The sequence below is a fragment of the Oncorhynchus kisutch genome, linkage group LG10, assembly GCF_002021735.2.
Source record: "Oncorhynchus kisutch isolate 150728-3 linkage group LG10, Okis_V2, whole genome shotgun sequence".
NCBI classification, from domain to species: domain Eukaryota; kingdom Metazoa; phylum Chordata; class Actinopteri; order Salmoniformes; family Salmonidae; genus Oncorhynchus; species Oncorhynchus kisutch.
The window spans coordinates 19,905,318-19,924,475 of NC_034183.2; the positions used below are offsets into that span (position 1 = coordinate 19,905,318).

At 40.8% G+C, this 19,158-nt stretch overlaps 1 protein-coding gene across 4 annotated transcripts in view; it reads right to left on the reverse strand.

Annotated features, from left to right (window-relative positions):
- The window catches only part of LOC109897876 (guanine nucleotide-binding protein subunit alpha-11), a 79,071-nt gene extending 71,154 nt beyond the window's left edge, over window positions 1-7,917 (reverse strand). The window contains exons 1-2 of one of the 4 annotated variants that reach the window (XM_031833277.1): window positions 6,836-7,902; window positions 6,544-6,669 (exon numbers count right to left, since the gene is read on the reverse strand). In XM_031833277.1, coding sequence (XP_031689137.1) covers window positions 6,544-6,664 — 121 coding nt within the window. In that variant the 5' untranslated portion in view covers window positions 6,665-6,669; window positions 6,836-7,902. Of the gene's footprint in view, window positions 1-6,543 lie in introns of all 4 variants that reach the window. The other 3 variants (XM_031833276.1, XM_031833275.1, XM_020492507.2) reach the window with 3 other exon arrangements.
- Between the last annotated feature and the right edge of the window lie 11,241 nt (window positions 7,918-19,158).

Here is a 19,158-nt window from a genome sequence, read left to right on the forward strand (position 1 = left end):
AATGCCTTAAAATCAATACACAAGCATATGTTTTAAACCTGCATATTTAGTTAAGAAATTCATGTTAGCAGGCAATATTGACTAGGGAAATTGTGTCACTTCTCGTGTTCAGCGAAAGCAGAGTCAGGGTACAGTGCCTTGCGAAAGTATTCGGCCCCCTTGAACTTTGCGACCTTTTGCCACATTTCAGGCTTCAAACATAAAGATAAAACTGTATTTTTTTGTGAAGAATCAACAACAAGTGGGACACAATCATGAAGTGGAACAACATTTATTGGATATTTCAAACTTTTTTAACAAATCAAAAACTGAAAAATTGGGCGTGCAAAATTATTCAGCCCCTTTACTTTCAGTGCAGCAAACTCTCTCCACAAGTTCAGTGAGGATCTCTGAATGATCCAATGTTGACCTAAATGACTAATGATGATAAATACAATCCACCTGTGTGTAATCAAGTCTCCGTATAAATGCACCTGCACTGTGATAGTCTCAGAGGTCCGTTAAAAGCGCAGAGAGCATCATGAAGAACAAGGAACACACCAGGCAGGTCCGAGATACTGTTGTGAAGAAGTTTAAAGCCGGATTTGGATACAAAAAGATTTCCCAAGCTTTAAACATCCCAAGGAGCACTGTGCAAGCGATAATATTGAAATGGAAGGAGTATCAGACCACTGCAAATCTACCAAGACCTGGCCGTCCCTCTAAACTTTCAGCTCATACAAGGAGAAGACTGATCAGAGATGCAGCCAAGAGGCCCATGATCACTCTGGATGAACTGCAGAGATCTACAGCTGAGGTGGGAGACTCTGTCCATAGGACAACAATCAGTCGTATATTGCACATATCTGGCCTTTATGGAAGAGTGGCAAGAAGAAAGCCATTTCTTAAAGATATCCATAAAAAGTGTCGTTTAAAGTTTGCCACAAGCCACCTGGGAGACACACCAAACATTTTATTTATTTTTTTATTTTTTTTCACCTTTATTTAACCAGGGAGGCTAGTTGAGAACAAGTTCTCATTTGCAACTGCGACCTGGCCAAGATAAAGCATAGCAGTGTGAGCATACAACAAAGAGTTACACATGGAGTAAACAATTAACAAGTCAATAACACAGTAGAAAACAAAGGGGGGGTCTATATACAATGTGTGCAAAAGGCATGAGGAGGTAGGCAAATAATTACAATTTTGCAGATTAACACTGGAGTGATAAAAGATCAGATGGTCATGTAAAGGGAGAGATATTGGTGTGCAGAAGAGCAGAAAAGTAAATAAATAAAACCAGTATGGGGATGAGGTAGGTGAAAAGGGTGGGCTATTTACCAATAGACTATGTACAGCTGCAGCGATCGGTTAGCTGCTCAGATAGCTGATGTTTGAAGTTGGTGAGGGAGATAAGTCTCCAACTTCAGCGATTTTTGCAATTCGTTCCAGTCACAGGCAGCAGAGTACTGGAACGAAAGGCGGCCAAATGAGGTGTTGGCTTTAGGGATGATCAGTGAGATACACCTGCTGGAGGAAGGTGCTCTGGTCAGATGAAACCAAAATTTAACTTTTTGGCAACAATGCAAAACGTTATGTTTGGCGTAAAAGCAACATAGCACATCACCCTGAACACACCATCCCCACTGTCAAACATGGTGGTGGCAGCATCATGGTTTGGGCCTGCTTTTCTTCAGCAGGGACAGGGAAGATGGTTAAAATTGATGGGAAGATGGATGGAGCCAAATACAGGACCATTCTGGAAGAAAACCTGATGGAGTCTGCAAAAGACCTGAGACTGGGACGGAGATTTGTCTTCCAACAAGACAATGATCCAAAACATAAAGCAAAATCTACAATGGAATGGTTCAAAAATAAACATATCCAGGTGTTAGAATGGCCAAGTCAAAGTCCAGACCTGAATCCAATCGAGAATCTGTGGAAAGAACTGAAAACTGCTGTTCACAAATGCTCTCCATCCAACCTCACTGAGCTCGAGCTGTTTTGCAAGGAGGAATGGGAAAAAATGTCAGTCTCTCGATGTGCAAAACTGATAGAGACATACCCCAAGCGACTTACAGCTGTAATCGCAGCAAAAGGTGGCGCTACAAAGTATTAACTTAAGGGGGCTGAATAATTTTGCACGCCCAATTCTTCCGTTTTTGATTTGTTAAAAAAGTTTGAAATATCCAATAAATGTTGTTCCACTTCATGATTGTGTCCCACTTGTTGTTGATTCTTCACAAAAAAATACAGTTTTATATCTTTATGTTTGAAGCCTGAAATGTGGCAAAAGGTCGCAAAGTTCAAGGGGGCCGAATACTTTCGCAAGGCACTGTATATGCAGCAGTTTAGGTAACCTGGCTCATTGCGAACTGTGTGAAGACCATTTCTTCCTAACAAAGACCGTAATAAATTTTCCAGAATTCTACATAGTTATGACATAACATTGCAGTCTATGATTTGATATTTTATAAAGCAGCAGGCAGCAGCAGGCTCGTAAGCATTCATTCAAACAACACTTTACTGCGTTTGCCAGCAGCTCTTCGCAATGCTTGAATACAGCGATGTTTATGACTTCTAGCCTATCAACTCCCGAGATTAGGCTGGCAATACTATAGTGCCTATAAGAACAGCCAAAGGTATATGATATACAAATGGTATAGAGAAATAGTCCTTTCATTCTTATAATAACTACAAACTAAAACTTCTTACCTGGGAATATTGAAGAAGGAACCACCAGCTTTCATATGTTCTCATGTTCTGAGCAAGGAACTTAAACGTTAGCTTTTTTACATGGCACATATCACACTTTTACTTTCTTCAGTGTTTTTGCATTATTTAAACCAAATTGAACATGTTTCATTATTTATTTGAGACTAAATGGATTTTTATTGATGTATTAAGTTAAAATAATTGTTCAGTCAGTATTCTTGTAATTTGCATTATTACAAATATATATCATACTATCATATTATGATAACCATTAAATATGATGGCCACGCATCAATTTTGCACAAACTACCTTGCTTTTTAACTATCAATTAATTTGTGGCTGCTAGCCAAACAGGGTTGCATTTCTGTCATCATCTGATGACAATTAAGCTATTTTCTGCCTAATGTGTTGCACTAATGTATTTTCTGTAAAATAAAAACTATATTTGCATATCCCTGATCCCTATTTTGGACCAAAAAAAAGATGTCCGCGTTTTGAAAATGCTGACATCTGAACTCTAACGGAAGACCTTTGCGATACCACAAGAAAAAAAAAGTTGATTAGCCAAAGTCATAGAATGGCACTTGATCCAGACAGCAACTGCTCTGTTCAATCGTTGGGCATCTTGAGTTCCACATCACTACACTTTAAAAATTGTATGTTCATTTTGTTGAGACAGCCATGTATGCATTAATGAATAAATTTGACTTTGTTTTTTACGAATCTAACTACATAACAATGGTAAATCTCTATTCATAAACTGGGTAAATCAAGATGTAGCAATACAGGTGAATGCTGCTTATTCAATAGGAGTGTGTGCCTGCAGAGTTATTGAGCTTGTATTAGGTGATTTCATTGGACTAGAGATGACAATCCCTTCCATTTAGGACTTATTTGATAGGCAACTGATAGAACATTTTTATTGTACTGATCAACAACATTTGCATAAAAAAGCTATTTTATAAAAGTGTGCGCTGTCTCTTTAAGAAAGTAATGATGTCATTTCCAAGGCAGAATGTGGCTATGGAATCTGGTGGAAACCAGACAGGAGGAGAGAGACTGAGACAAAGACATGAATGAGTTTGTTGAGAGAGACTAAGTGAATTAATAATTTTTTGGTGACAATCTTAGAAATCAGAACATTTTGCATTACGGTTGAAATATTATCACAAAGAAAGTACTAGGTTAGTGAATTCATCTCTAAACTAGCATGGAAAGTTAGCCTACAATTAAAGTTGGAAGCTACTGGTATCGTCTTGAATTTTATAAAAAGTGTTCTATCCTGTATGGACATTGTTTCGAAAACAGTAATGAACAGTTTCAACATCTCTACATGCCGTGTTGCATTTATTGAAGTGTGTTAACTTCTGTGCAGCATGAGTGGGGAGCTAACAATGCAGCCCAGACAGCTCTAGCAATGAATTAGTAAGTAGAGTAGACACTTTGCACTATAAAAGGGGCTGCACAGATTGAGAGGATCAAGTCTGTCTTTCACGTGAGACACATTTGACTGAAGTGCCGAACGTAACAAATTCTACTACCAAACCATTTACTGAAAAAGTACCAGTTTCGGTATAAGCGCCACAATAATGTCCACTCCACCAGCTTTTGTGCTGAGCCAAGCTTTAGTGCTGTGTAAGAGTAAACTATGTCCATGCTGGTATTCATACTGTACATTGGTCACTCCTTATAGAAATCAGTTGCTACTATTACAGCAACCATCAGGATTAAACCAGCCATACTAGGGCCATTCGTTTTTCCTAACCCACCAAGAAACTCTGGTTTCTAGTTATAAGGTCAGGGAAAACTTAAGGCCCTACTTACCATCACCAATGGGTTAAATTATGCAACTTCGCTCCATACTACACTCCTCTGCGTGTAAGAGAAAAGTATGAACAAGGTGAAGTCAGTTGTGTGATGAATCTATGTTGTCCAAGAAGCCACTATGTTGTATTATTTTACAACCATGTCATCAACCTGACAGTCACTGTGATAGAGCTTAGTTATGTCAGCCCTGGAGGCACAAAAGGCCCACCACGAGGATGTCTGATTTTGTGACCCAAGCTCCAGATTATGTCTCTGATCTAATTATTTTCTTAATTGCTGCTCCTTTCCCCCCCCAACTATAAAAACACAAGAACGATCTGAAGAGACATTAGCTCTGACTACAGAACCCATGAGACTTAACCCACTGTAGCTTACTTACTGAACAGCGTAAACTAGCTTATGCTCTAGTAATGCATGCAACATTGATTTCAGTTTGCCATTCAAACTATAGACATCTATGATAACATAATTAATCTATGATAACATAATTAATCTTTGATAAAAAACAGAGTAGAAATCTAGAGTGAACTAAGGTCAACTGAGCCAGTGTGTTGTTCAGTGGTGTCATTGAGGCTATACGCTGTATACCCACTTTTTCTTCCAGTGGGCACTTCTTAATCCCAAAGTAGTGTAGTGGAGGTATACGCCATATTAAAAATGTAGTACACGAGAGAAATCATGCACAAAGTAGCCTACACAAACCACGTGAAATATACATTCACATGCGCACTGTTTCAGTGGAATAGACTAGCATCTAGGCAGCAAGAGTGCACAGCTCTCATTGCATGGAGCAGCTCGCAGAAGAACGACATCGGTAGCCAGTAGGGTTGGTAGGAAAGTAATTTGAACTTATGATATCTACCAGTAAATGGTAACTAAGGATATGCTAACCAGGTATTGAATAAATTTGGTCCGACGCCTTGGTTGAATCTTTGCCATGCGTAATTCAGTCATCATCCTCTGTTTGAATAAAAATGTCTTAAGGCTTCCCCAAAATAACCTTCAATTAAAATGTTGACTGCGAAGTAGGCCTACTTGGTAGAATGATATGATATGTATCAATCGGGATGGCATTAGATTTGCAAACTCTGCCATCACATACGGCAGCAGGTAGTCTAGTGGTTAGACCAGTAACCAAAAGGTTTCTGGATTGAATCCCTGAGCTGACAAGGTAAAAATCTGTCATTCTGCCCCTGAAAAATGCAGTTAACCCACTGTTCACCGGTAGGCCGCCTAGTTAAATAAAGGTTACATTTAAAAATTAAAATGGGACAACAATACAGCACAAAAACACTGCTAGCCAAAGGGTATCTTGATAGGTGAGCAATTGTATTAAACAGCAACCACACCAAAAAAAATCCAATTTTTCCCAGACCTCAAAAATGGTCTCCTGATAATAAGCATTGTTGAGGACTTACATCACATGTCCCTTTTCTATACAACAAACATGTGAGAGAGAGTGAAAACCTGAAAGATCTATCAGAAAAAAGAAACTATAGGAAAAGATTTTGGCAAAATTACAGTATAGACACTTCTCCAGGCACCACTCCACCACTGGTGTTGTTGAATGTACAGCTTTGACAGATGGGCCATTTCAATGTTACCATAATTTGTGTAGAATCATAGGTGTTGGGCCTATATAGTAGCAGGATTTCGAGTACAGTGTTTTTCTCAATGCCATTCAAATCATAAAGTTAAATCGGCTTTATATTTATCGGATAACGTTATCAACATATGGAAACTGTGGTTTACTTCAGCAGTCGTTATGTAATTGGGGGCAACTTGCTTAGCATACTATAAATCTTTATACAGCAAATACACTGTCATATCATTAGACATAGCAACAGCATAATTTATGCCCTGATGAATGGTATCACTTCAGCAATGATGCTTTATTGACTCCGACATTTAGAGCAATCACATACGAATTCCAGCAATTGAATAATTCAGGCATCTTTCTGCGTAATTCAACTATGGGTTAGGGGTGTGTATGGAGGAAGGATGGTTTAATGTTACTGTACCCAATAAAAGCAGTTTGAGTTCCCTCCTCGCGTCCCGCTTGTCTCGGCGAAGCTGCTTATCGATCTCGGCGTTGATTCGTTTGGACTCCTTCGCCTCCTCGCTCAGGCAACAAGCCATCATGGATTCTAAAGTCATCACCGCAGTATTTAAAAGCCCGACTTGAATGGGGCGCCCACGCCTCACACTTAGTAGCAAATAATTGTTCTGATCCCTTTTGTAAATCAGAATGGACAGTCCAGTGGTAAAAACAAATTAGTGTTGTGGATGCAACAAATGTAGTCAGTTACCTACGATTAAGTTTGCCCTCCTTCGAAGACGCCTGTGTGCGAGCTACTGTAGCATTAGCAGCAGCTACACGGAATATTTCACAGCCTGCAAGTCTCGTGCAACTGTCAAGTTTGGGTTAATATAGTTGAAGCAGACACAAATATAGATAATGGAGGCCCAGTTAGCTCTGCTAAACTCGACAGCAACTAGCCAGCTTGAAGTTGCTAGCTAACACTTGACAGTCATCTGGATAACTTAGCTAGATATTTTTCGTTTCTCTCCAAAAACGAACAATATATTTCTTGCCAAATGTTGTAGTTAGCTCTAGCATCAACTCCCCCAACGCATCTAAATTGCCGTGTGCTTACCAACCCAGGTCCCGGAGACAAGGGGACAAACTTGGCTGCCACATCTGTACAGTCTCCTGCTTCGCCTAGCCGCCCCAGAACCAATACCTTAAAACGCCCGAGAAGTGACAAAGAACGTCTGTGAAACTGTCCATCAGCTAACTAAAGGAGTAACTAGTTGTCAAGCGGCAAATCACAACGGGGATTTAAGAAAATAATAAAAGCCGAAAAAAATAATCCTTAAATCGTTTTATTTATTTAGCTAGGATAGCAAGCTAGCTATCTCGTGTGTTGCTTTTGCTAGCTAAATATGGCTTACTCGCCAGCGGTAACGTTAGCTAGCTGGCTAAAATGGATAGCTAGCCATTTATATTACATTTAGCTAGCTAAAACGCCAAATATGGCTAGCTAACGTTCTTCATTGTGGTAACATTTTCCAAAAACGTAGCTAGCTAGGTAGACTCAAACTAGCTATCAAAAACCTAACTGACAGCAAAAATGACCTTATCTGTTTTTCGCCTCCCTTTGAATTTTTTTCCTTCATCCCTCGGTGTGATGTACACACTACTTTGTTGCTGGCGACACTTCGGGAAAAAGTGACTGACAGAGCGAAAGCAAATCAAAACGGAGAATTGAGGTGGTTAATCATAAGTGAAAGGGTGGTGTTTACGCTGTCTACGGGCAGCTTTTAAAAGTTTCTAGAGAAACCTACAAACTCTTTCCTTTGGTTGTCACTAGTTACCCCAGCCACAACGTCGAAATTGGCTCGTACAAATTCATGAAATCAGACATTTACTTTTTGGTCATTATATAAGGTTAGCAGTGGTTATAGTTAGGTTTGAAATCAGTTTACGACGGTAATTTGTAGAAATTGGCGTGGTTTAGATATCATTATGACAACTAGTGAATAACTATATTCTTTCGAGGAACGGCAACCACGGTTCCCGATATGACTGGATGGACAACGCCCATCCCCCTGTCAAACGTAGATAGTCAGGGGCGCGTTTTTTTTTAAACCAGGTAAGTTAGTTGAGAACAAATTCTTATTTACAATAACGGCCAGCCGGGAAAGAGTGGGTTAACGGCATTGTTCAGGGGCAGAACGACAGATGTTTACCTTCTCAGCTCAGGGATTTGATCCAGCAACCTTTCGGTTACAGACCTAACCACTAGGCTACCTACCGCCCATGTTCATATACTCATCGAAGTTACTATTTCCTAGTTGTGATGTCAGGAATACAACATTGTTTAATAACATATTGTCTATTATATATACAGGACTAGCCAAAAGTTTGGACACACCTACTCATTCAAGGGTTTTTCCTGATTTGTACTATTTTCTACATTGTATTAGAACAGTGAATACAAACTATGAAATAACAAATATGGAATCATGTAGTAACCGAAAAAGTGTTAAACAAATCAAAAATCTATTTTATATTTGAGATTCTTCAAAGTAGCCACTCTTTGCCTTGACAGCTTTGCACACTTGACATTCTCACAACCTGTTCCATGAGGTAGTCGTCTGGAATGCATTTCAATTAACAGGTGTGCCTTGTTAAAAGTTCATTTATGGAATGTATTTCCTTCTTAATGCGTTTGAGCCAATCAGTTGTGTTGTGATAAAGTAGGGTTGATATACAGAAAATATGCCTATTTGGTAAAATACCAAGTCACTTATGGCAAGAACAGCTCATAAGCAAAGAGAAATGACAGTCCATCATTACTTTAAGACATGAAGGTCAGTCAATCCGGAAAATTTCAAGAACTAGAAATTTTCTTCAAGTGCAGTTGCAAAAACCATCAAGCGCTATGATGAAACTGGCTCTCATGAGGACCGCCACAGGAAAGGAAGACCCAGAGTTACCTCTGCTGCAGAGGACAAGTTCTTTAGAGTTATCAGCCTCAGAAATAAATGCTTCACGGAGTTCAAGTAACAGACACATCTCAACATCAACTGTTCAGAGGAGACTGCATGAATCCGGTTTTCATGGTCGAATTGCTGCAAAGAAACCACTACTAAAGGACACCAGTAAGAAGAGACTTGCTTAGGCCAAGAAACATGAGCAATGAACATTAGACTGGTGGAAATCTGTTATTTGGTCGGAGTCCAAATTAGATTTTTTGGGTTCCAACCTCTGTATATTTGTGAACTGCAGAGTAGGTGAACGGATGATCTCCGCATGTGTGGTTCCCATCGTGAAGCATGGAGGAGGAGAAGGGATTGTGCTTTGCTGGTGACACTGTCAGTGATTTATTTAGAATTCAAGGCACACTTAACCAGCATAGCTACCACAACATTCTACGGTGATATGCCATCCCATCTGGTTTGTGCTTAGTGGGACTATAATTTGTGTAAGTGCTATTTGACCTAGAAGGAGAGTGATGGAGTGCTGCATCAGATGACCTGGCCTCCACAATCACCCGACCTCAACCCAATTGAGATGGTTTGGGATGAGTTGGACCGCAGACGGAAGGAAAAACAGCCAACAAGTGCTCAGCATATGTGGGAACTCCTTCAAGACTGTTGCAAATGTATTCCAGGTGACTACCTCATGAAGCTGGTTGAGAGAATGCCAAGATTGTGCAAAGCTGTCATCAAGGCAAAAGGTGGCTACTTTGAACTTTTTTGGTTACTACATGATCCCATGTGTGTTATTTCATAGTTTTGATGTCTTCAATATTATTCACAATGTAGAAAATAGTTATTTTTTTTAAATAAAGAAAAACCTTTGAATGGTACTGGTACCTTCAGTAATGGAATTTAACTTCCTTATGGTATAAAATCAATTTTGGCAAGATATGAGTATTAAGGTTCTGAATCGTTCAGTGGGGTCTTTCTCTAACATATTAGCATTATATCCAAAAAGTGTTTTTGGGCAATCATTTCATAACCGAATACATCCGAAAATAAGCATGGAGCTCTGTTGACGGTAGCGGTGCAGGTTTCTAGTAACAGCTTTTGAGCATTTTACACTTTTTAGTCGTCGTCTTCAAAGTTGTTTCTGCGGGTCGCAAAAAGCAAAATTAGCATGACAGGAGCTGAATTAAATGTAAAAGGCTTTGAAAATAAAAAGCTTGATATGCTCAGTGCTCTGTTGACATTTCACTGAGACCCTTGTTTTTGTGAGAAATCTTCTAAAAAGAACAGGAATTTCAAATTAGTAGGACAAGCGTTTACTAAAATACTATGTCACATCTGAAAATCGATATCCATCTCACCTCTGTTTTGTATTCTGCAGATTCGTAAAGTAAGATGACGAGTTCATTAGGAAAGTAGGTGTGTCAGGTAGCCATTAGCCTTAATTCTCATACAGAATCCATTCTAGCTGATGCGATGCAATTTTTCTGATTTCATTCTGGCCTCAATTGATTTAGTCACCTTAATTCTGGCCATCCTAAAAGGGTTAAAACTCCAATAACTTTTGAACGGATTATGGTAAAGACATGAGGTTCAGACCTTTGTTTTTCCTAGAGGAGTATCTACACAATTTACATATTATTTTACCCATTGGTCAAAAAATGCATTTTTGATTGGACACCCTATAAGATATTAGTTACCACTCTAACAATGGAAAATAAGACACCATACAAGGTGAAGGAGCATGGCGGAAGTGGATGTCCAAAGTGAAACAACAACCTCCCAAGCCCCCCAACCCATTAAACTTAATCTATATCATGCTGAAACAATTAGGATTATTCAGCATGTCTGCAACCTTTTCAAAAGTAACATCTGTTACCCCCAGTAACTATTTTGCCGTATCCACAATAACCTTCAACCTGGCATTTCTGATTTCCACAACCCAAGTCGTGTTGATAAATTCATAGCTTTCATTGGTAAGGTTAACTTCATTCACTATCAAAGTGTCCTTTGACACGGCATATTAATGAGTGCAAGATTGCTGAAAAGGTCTCGAAACCATGCCAGGACCAGCAGATTCACCAGCCCGACACTTGGTCCACTTAGTACAGGAGCCGCCATGGAAGCTCCATCATTCCACACTGTAGTTCCACCTATCTATCTTACAGCCTCTGCATACAATACATAATGACTGATTCTATATCTGTGAGCCTCTTTCTGCACCTGGCATCCACCAAATGCGGCACTATGTTCCCCTCAACAATTACAACACTTAACCTTCACATTGCTCCCATATTCACCGTAATCATGTCCACCTCCACACATATTTCCTTTCCTTTACACTGAACAACTATATGTCCCATTATTTGGCATTTAAAACACCGCAATGGGGATTGAACAAATTCTCAGGAATTTAAACTAAAATAAATATGTCTGTACTTTTCCAGGCAAAACCTACTCAAACTTCAGCAGCACTGATAAGCTTTCACTTCTTTGACCCTCTTTCCTACTGATCAACCTTTTAACCTCAATAACTCTGCCTCAATTCAAATTTTCTTTAATATTATCTATGGAAATAGATATTGGGACCCCAGTGATGACTCCACTAGTATAAGAGAACATGACTTTTAATCTTCTTCACTTTAAGCTTTTCCATTTGCAGAATCTTCCCTTGCTGAGCCTGGCTAACACAACATATTAACAATCTATCATTTCCAATTAACTAATTTGACTTCACCGATCTCTTGCTCTACAACATTGGTTAGTCAGATAGGGTGTAAATGAGGCCCTGTGGTCTTATCAAACACCATCACCACTTTCCACTCCAAAACATTATTACTCTTGCTTCCTACCTTGGCTTTCTATATACTTTCTTTACTATGCGCTCCACTGCTTTCAGTATCATGATATCTCTTCTTCCTATGTCTTTCCACTACAGACCATTCTGGTCCTTGACCCTCATCCTCCCCTTCCATATCATCAAAACGGACACCCATACTGACACCCATACACATTCCAGCACAGCTGTTGATTCTCCAACCTTCTCCATTTCGTCCGCACTACTCGCCGCCATTTCGACTATCAGACTTCGAGACGTGAGTTGAGTGGAGTTGAAGAAGAAGAATTGAACAGTAGTATCAAATAATGGAATGATGAAGAAAGTGTTAAACTGAAGGGGATGATAAGTGTATGTCAGACAAGGATTTGTTCCTTGTTCCGACGCAATTTTTGATAAGGATGGTAATCTGTGAGACCCATTTGGGGTCTCGAAGAAGGTGAATCTTGTGCGGGGAAAAGTGGGATCAATCAGTGACCAGGTCGTGATTAATTGTGTGTCTGAGGAACAAAAGAAGGCAGTGGGCATCATTAATAATAATAATAATAATAATAATAATAATAATAACACAAGAGTAAATACATTATGAGCAAGCAATAGCTTGGCTTTATACATGGGGTACCAGTACGAGGAAATTGAGATAACCAAGTAGCTACCCAGACTAACTATTTAGCAGTCCTTTGGCTTGGGGGTAAAAGCTGTTCAGGAACCTTTTGGTCCCAGACTTAGTGCTCCAGTACCGTTTGCTGTGCAGTAGCAGAGAGAATAGCTCTCCGCTTACTGTAGTCCACAATAAGCTCCTTTGTCTTGTCCACGATGAGTGAGAGGTTGTTGTCCGGGCAACAGACTGCCAGGTCTCCGACATCCTCCCTATAGACTGTCTCAGCATCATTGGTGATCAGGTCCACCACTGTCGTGTCATCGGCAAACTTAAAAAAAAAAATATTTATTGAATATCCGAAATATACTATATACTAGCAGTGAAGCCGCTCAACAACTATACAATACCAGTCATCCAACAGACTCCCATTCAGAGCGACACACAGAAGCATCCAGGGTCAATGCCCTGCTCAAGGGCACATTGACAGATCTCCCACCAGGCCAAAAAACGTGAACCCGAAACCTCCAAGATCCCCCCACAGTTCCCCAAAAGCTGTCTCTCAACCATTCAAGACCTGTCCAACAGTCCCCCCCCCCCCCGAAGAAGAAAAATAAAATACAATTATTTCCATTCCCCACCCCCAATGCACCAACAACCAAGAGAATGAACTAAAGAGAAAAGAGAAGAAAAAGAAAACAGCAAACAATGCAAAAAAAATTAAACAATGCAAAAAAAACAAAAGGAAATCAAGGACAACTAAAATCATAACAGCAATGCCAACTATACAGTTGAAGTCGGAAGTTTACATACACCTTGGCCAAAAACATTTAAACTCAGTTTTTCACAATTCCTGACAATTCCTGACTTCCCTAAAAATTCCCTGTCTTAGGTCAGGTAGGATCACCACTTTAATTTAAGAAATGTCAGAATAATAGTAGAGAGGATTATTTATTTCAGCTTTTATTTCTTTCATCACATTCCCAGTGGGTCAGAAGTTTACATACACTCAATTAGTATTTGGTAGCATTGCCTTTAAATTGTTGAACTTGGGTTAAAGGTTTCGGGTAGCCTTCCACAAGCTTCCCACAATAACTTGGGTGAATTTTGACCCATTCCTCCTGACAGAGCTGGTGTAACTGAGTCAGGTTTGTAGGATTCCTTGCTCGCACATGGTTTTTCAGTTAATCCTATAGAACATTTGTGGGCTGAAGGTCAGGGCTTTGTGATGGCCATACCCATCCCTTGACTTTGTTGTCCTTAAGCCATTTTGCCATAACTTTGGAAGTATGCTTGGGGTCATTGTCCATTTGGAAGACCCATTTGCGATTAAGCTTGAACTTCCTGACTGATTTCTTGAGATGTTGCTTCAATATATCCACATAATTTACCTCCTCATGATGCCATCTATTTTGTGAAGTGCACCAGTCACTCCTGCAGCGAAGCACCCCCACAACATGATGCTGCCACCCCCGTGCTTCACGGTTGGGATGTTGTTCTTCGGCCTGCAAGCTTCCCCAATTTTCCTCCAAACATAACTATGGTCATTATGGCCAAACAGTTCTATTTTTGTTTCATCAGATGAGAGGACATTTCTCCAAAAAGTATGATCTTTGTCCCCATGTGCAGTTGCAAACCGTAGTCTGGCTTTTCTATGGCGGTTTTGGAGCAGTGGCTTCTTCCTTTCTGAGCGGACTTTCAGGTTATGTCGATATAGGACTTGTTTTACTGTGGAAATAGATACTTTTGTACCTGTTTCCACCAGCATCTTCACAAGGTACTTTGCTGTTTTTCTGGGATTGATTTGCACTTTTCGCACCAAAGTACGTTAATCTCTAGGAGACAGAACGCGTCTCCTATCATGAGCGGTATGATGGCTGTGTGGTCCCATGGTGTTTATACTTGCATATTATTGTTTGTATAGATGAACGTGGTACTTTCAGGCGTTTGGAAATTGCTACCAAGGATGAACCAGACTTGTGCAAGTCTACAATTTTCTTACTGAGGTCTTGGCTGATTTCTTTAGATTTTCCGATGTCAAGCAAAGACTTGCACTGAGTTTGAAGGCAGGCCTGGAAATACATCCAGAAGTACACCTCCAATTAATTCAAATGATGTCAATTAGCCTATCAGAAGCTTCGAATGCCATGATAATGGAATTTTCCAAGCTGTTTAAAGGCACAGTCAACTTAGTGTCTGTAAACCTCTGACCCACTGGAATTGTGATACAGTGAAATAATCTGTCTGTAAACAATTGTTGGAAAAATGACTTGTGTCATGCACAAAGTAGATGTCCTAACCGACTAAAACTATAGTTTGTTAACAAGAAATGTGTGGAGTGGTTGAAAAACAAGTTATAATGACTCCACCTTAAGTGTATGTAAACTTCCGACTTCAACTGTATGTTTGTGTGCATATCTGGCACTATTACGTGTGTGTGTGTTCTTGTATGCGTTTATTTGAACAAGAGTGTGCATATATGCATGTGTACAAACACCTGCACGGCGTCAGCCTCAGGCAAACTGGCATTAGCTGTAAAAACACTGCCCCTCAGTGTCATTCAAACATACTTTTTATTATGTTTTATTTTTGACTTATCTTTGACCATTATTATATCTCCCGCACAGAAACTCCACTCCCACTTGTCTCCAATTCCACATCCCAACCCTCAGCCCATCCCACCTATCTATGCTGGCCACACGCTTCGGATTTTTACGCAACATATCTTTTAATTATGCTGTGATGTTTAACGTACAATTTCAATCTATCTAATCGAATGGAATCCACAGATTGCAAGTTGAAGATAAATACCTTTACCAGGAGTATTAGTATATTAGTAATTGACTGACCCGGTCTCTCCAGATCTCCGAACAGTTCGATTTCTAGTGTAATGGTTTTCCTCCTCTTCATCTGATGCGGCGTGGTAAGTGTTCATGGTGTTTATTTTAAAGACAAACTGAACACTAAAATGCAAAAACACTAAACGTAACGTGAATAACACCCACAAACAAACAGTGAAACCCAGGCTACCTAAGTATGATTCTCAATCAGAGACAACTGCCTCTGATTGAGAACCATACTAGACCGAAACATAGAAATCCCAAAATCATAGAAAAACAAACATAGACTGCCCACCCCAACTCACACCCTGACCATACTAAATAACGACAAAACAAAGGAAATAAAGGTCAGAACGTGACATCTAGGGTCAATTTTAGATCAATGCTATGCATTTTCAGTCATTCCTGAACCTGAGACCAGAAACAGGCTACCTAAGGGCAATACCAAAATAAATGGTCTATTGATTCTGTGTGCTCACAACAAAATCGTCAGAGCTTCGATGATTTTATGCCCCAAATATTCAATATTTTGTTGGTGGCAAGAATTCTATATAATAATTTTAGCTGAAAAGCACGAAGTCTTCAATCTTGCATTGTTTTATATATCAACTTATACACCCTGTACCATGGAATCGTGCAAAGTCTTTTTTTTCATCACATATTTGGCCGCATTTGTTGGAGACTGTGAAGAGACCTCTGGTGGCATGTTTTGTGGGGTATGCTTGGGTGTCTGAGCTGTGTGCTAGATGTTTGAAGAGACAGCTTGGTGCTTTCAACATGTCAATACCTATCATAAAGAGAAGTAGTGATGCAATCAATCACTCCTCTACTTTGAGCCATGAGAAATTGACATGTCATTGATGTTAGCTCTCCATGTACATTTTAGGGACAGCCATGCTGCTCTGTTCTGGGTCAACTGTAATTTGCCTATGTCCCTCTTTATTGCACTTTTTTATTTTTATTTTTTTATTTTTTTAACCTTTATTTAACCAGGCAAGTCAGTTAAGAACAAATTCTTATTTTCAATGACGGCCTGGGAACAGTGGGTTAACTGCCTGTTCAGGGGCAGAACGACAGATTTGTACCTTGTCAGCTCGGGGGTTTGAACTCGCAACCTTCTGGTTACTAGTCCAACCCTCTAACCACTAGGCTACCCTGCCGCCCCACTTGACCATATGACTAGGCAGTAGTCCAGGTGTGACAAAACTAGGGCCTGGAGGACTCGTTTTGTTGACAGCAATGTCAAGAAAGCAGAGCAGCGCTGTTACGGACAGACCTCTCCCCATTGTAGCTACTGTTTCATCAATGTTTTGACCATGACAGTTTACAATCCAGGGTTACACCAAGCAGTTTAGTCTCAACGTGCTTAATTTCCACATTTTTCATGACAAGATTTAGGGTTTAGGGTAGACCGCTGCTCTGAGTCATGGCATGTTGTGTGGTCCTCCAACTACAACTTGTCTGGAAACCATGCAGTTTATTAGGCTACAGATGAAATTAACTTCACAGGGTGGTGAAGGTGCAAGCTGCCTGACCTTGATTATCCTTTCCAATAAATATCGAGGGTCTTATTCTGGTGACATGAGCATCGATGCGTGCCAGGATGCAATTATTGTGTCCACAATAATCTCATCATGTAGGCTATAGGCCTACCCATACTATCTGCGAGCTGTTGATGTACGCTGAGAGTCGGGAAGCAAGTTCAAGGAGTGAGTGTTTTAATAAATAAAACGCAACTAAATGCAAAACAATAAACACAAACAACACACCGACATGACACTGGAACAGAAACAATAACGCCTGGGGAAGGAATCAAAGGGAGTGACATATATAGGGAAGGTAATCAGGGAGGTGATTAAGTCCAGGTGCGAGCATTACAAGCAGGCTGGAGAGGGACCCGCTCTCCGACTCGCGGCTCCAGCTGCAGGACACAGACCAAAATGAAGATCCTGTGGTTCAGGAGCGGACCAGTCGCCTCCACTGAGGCGCAGGAAACCTGAGAGAGATCATACGTGACGTTTTTTTTTTTTTTTTAACTAGGCAAGTCAGTTAAGAACTAATTCTTATTTTCAATGACAGCCTAGAAACAGTGGGTTAACTGCCTGTTCAGGGGCAGAATGACAGATTTGTACCTTGTCAGCTTGGGGATTTGAACTTGCAACCTTCCGGTTACTAGTCCACCGCTCTAACCACTAGGCTACCCTGCTGCCCGGGGCATTCAGCTGCCGGGGAGGGGGTACATCTGTAAAATGATAGACTAGAAACTAAAGCTTTGGTTGTCTTCCTCTCAGGCTTCCATGTCTTCTCCCTGGACCTCCTCAATGTCCACCTCTTAAACATCAGACTGAGGCCTCATCTTCACTGTCACTTTCCAACCTTGTTGAGGATGGCTCGTCATTAGGCTCATAAAGCCTCAAATTTGCCTGTATGGCCACCAATTTTTCAAGCCTGTTGCGTGCTTTGGTGTGTGTGTTCCCAAACAAGGACCAGTTGAGGCGTCTCTGAGGCGTCTGATGTTGTTGGGATTTGGAGGAAAATGGAGGCAACAAAGGAAAGAGCACCAGATCCACAAAGTCCCTTCCACCAGATGGCTGATGAGATATGTTGGCACGACTGCCATATTGCATCTCCATCCAAAAGCCCTTGCTTGGAAGTGTACTTTCCCAGACTGCCAAGAACCTTGCCCTCATCCAGGCCAAGGTGGCGAGACCCGGTAGTGATGACACCATAGGCCTTGTCGATCTCTGAACCAGAGAGGATTCTCTTGCCAGCATATTTGGGGTCCAACATGTACGCTACAGCGTGTATGGGCTTCAGGCAGAAGTCTTCACACTTTTTGATGTATTTCAGAACTGCAGTTTCCTCTGCTTAGAGCAACAGTGAAGTGGGCAGGGCGGTACGGATTTCTTCTCTTACATCGGGAAGCAGAGTCTGAACATCAGACAGGATGGCATGGTCTCCCTCAATCCATGCGATGGCAACTGCAATAGGTTTCAGGAGTTTCAGGCTGCTTACCACTCTCTCCCAAAATACATAATCCAGGAGGATCCTCTTGATGGGGCTGTCGATATCGGCAGACAGCGATATGGCCATTTCTTGGAGAGTCTCCTTCCCTTCCAGGAGACTGTCAAACATGATGACAACACCACCCCAACGGGTGTTGCTGGGCAGCTTCAATGTGGTGCTCTTATTCTTCTCACTTTGCTTGGTGATGTAGATTGCTGCAATAACTTGGTGACCCTTCACATACCTAACCATTTATTTGGCTCTCTTGTAGAGTGTATCCATTGTTTTCAGTGCCATGATGTCATTGAGGAGCATATTCAATGCATGAGCAGCACAGCCAATGGGTGTGTTAGGTGAGGGTAGGACTCCTCCACTTTGGACCAAGCAGCCTTCATGTTCGCAGCATTGTCTGTCACCAGTGCAAATACCTTCTGTGGTCCAAGGTCATTAACTACTGCCTTCAGCTCATCTGCAATGTAGAGACCGGTGTGTCTGTTGTCCCTTGTGTCTGTGCTCTTGTAGAATACTGGTTGAGGGGTGGAGATGATGTAGTCAATTATTCCTTGCCCACGAACACTCGACCACCCATCAGAAATGATTGCAATACATTCTCCTTTCTCTATGATTTGCTTGACCTTCACTTGAACTCTGCTGAACTCTACATCCTGCAAATTAGTAGATAAAGCATGTCTGATTGGAGGGGTGTATGCTGGGCGAAGAACATTCAGAAATCTCTTCCAATACACATTGCCTGTGAGCATCAGGGGTGAACCAGGGGCATACAAAGCTTGAGCAAGACATTCATCAGCATTTCTCTGACTACATTCCTCCATTGAGTCAAAAACAACTTCTGATTCCA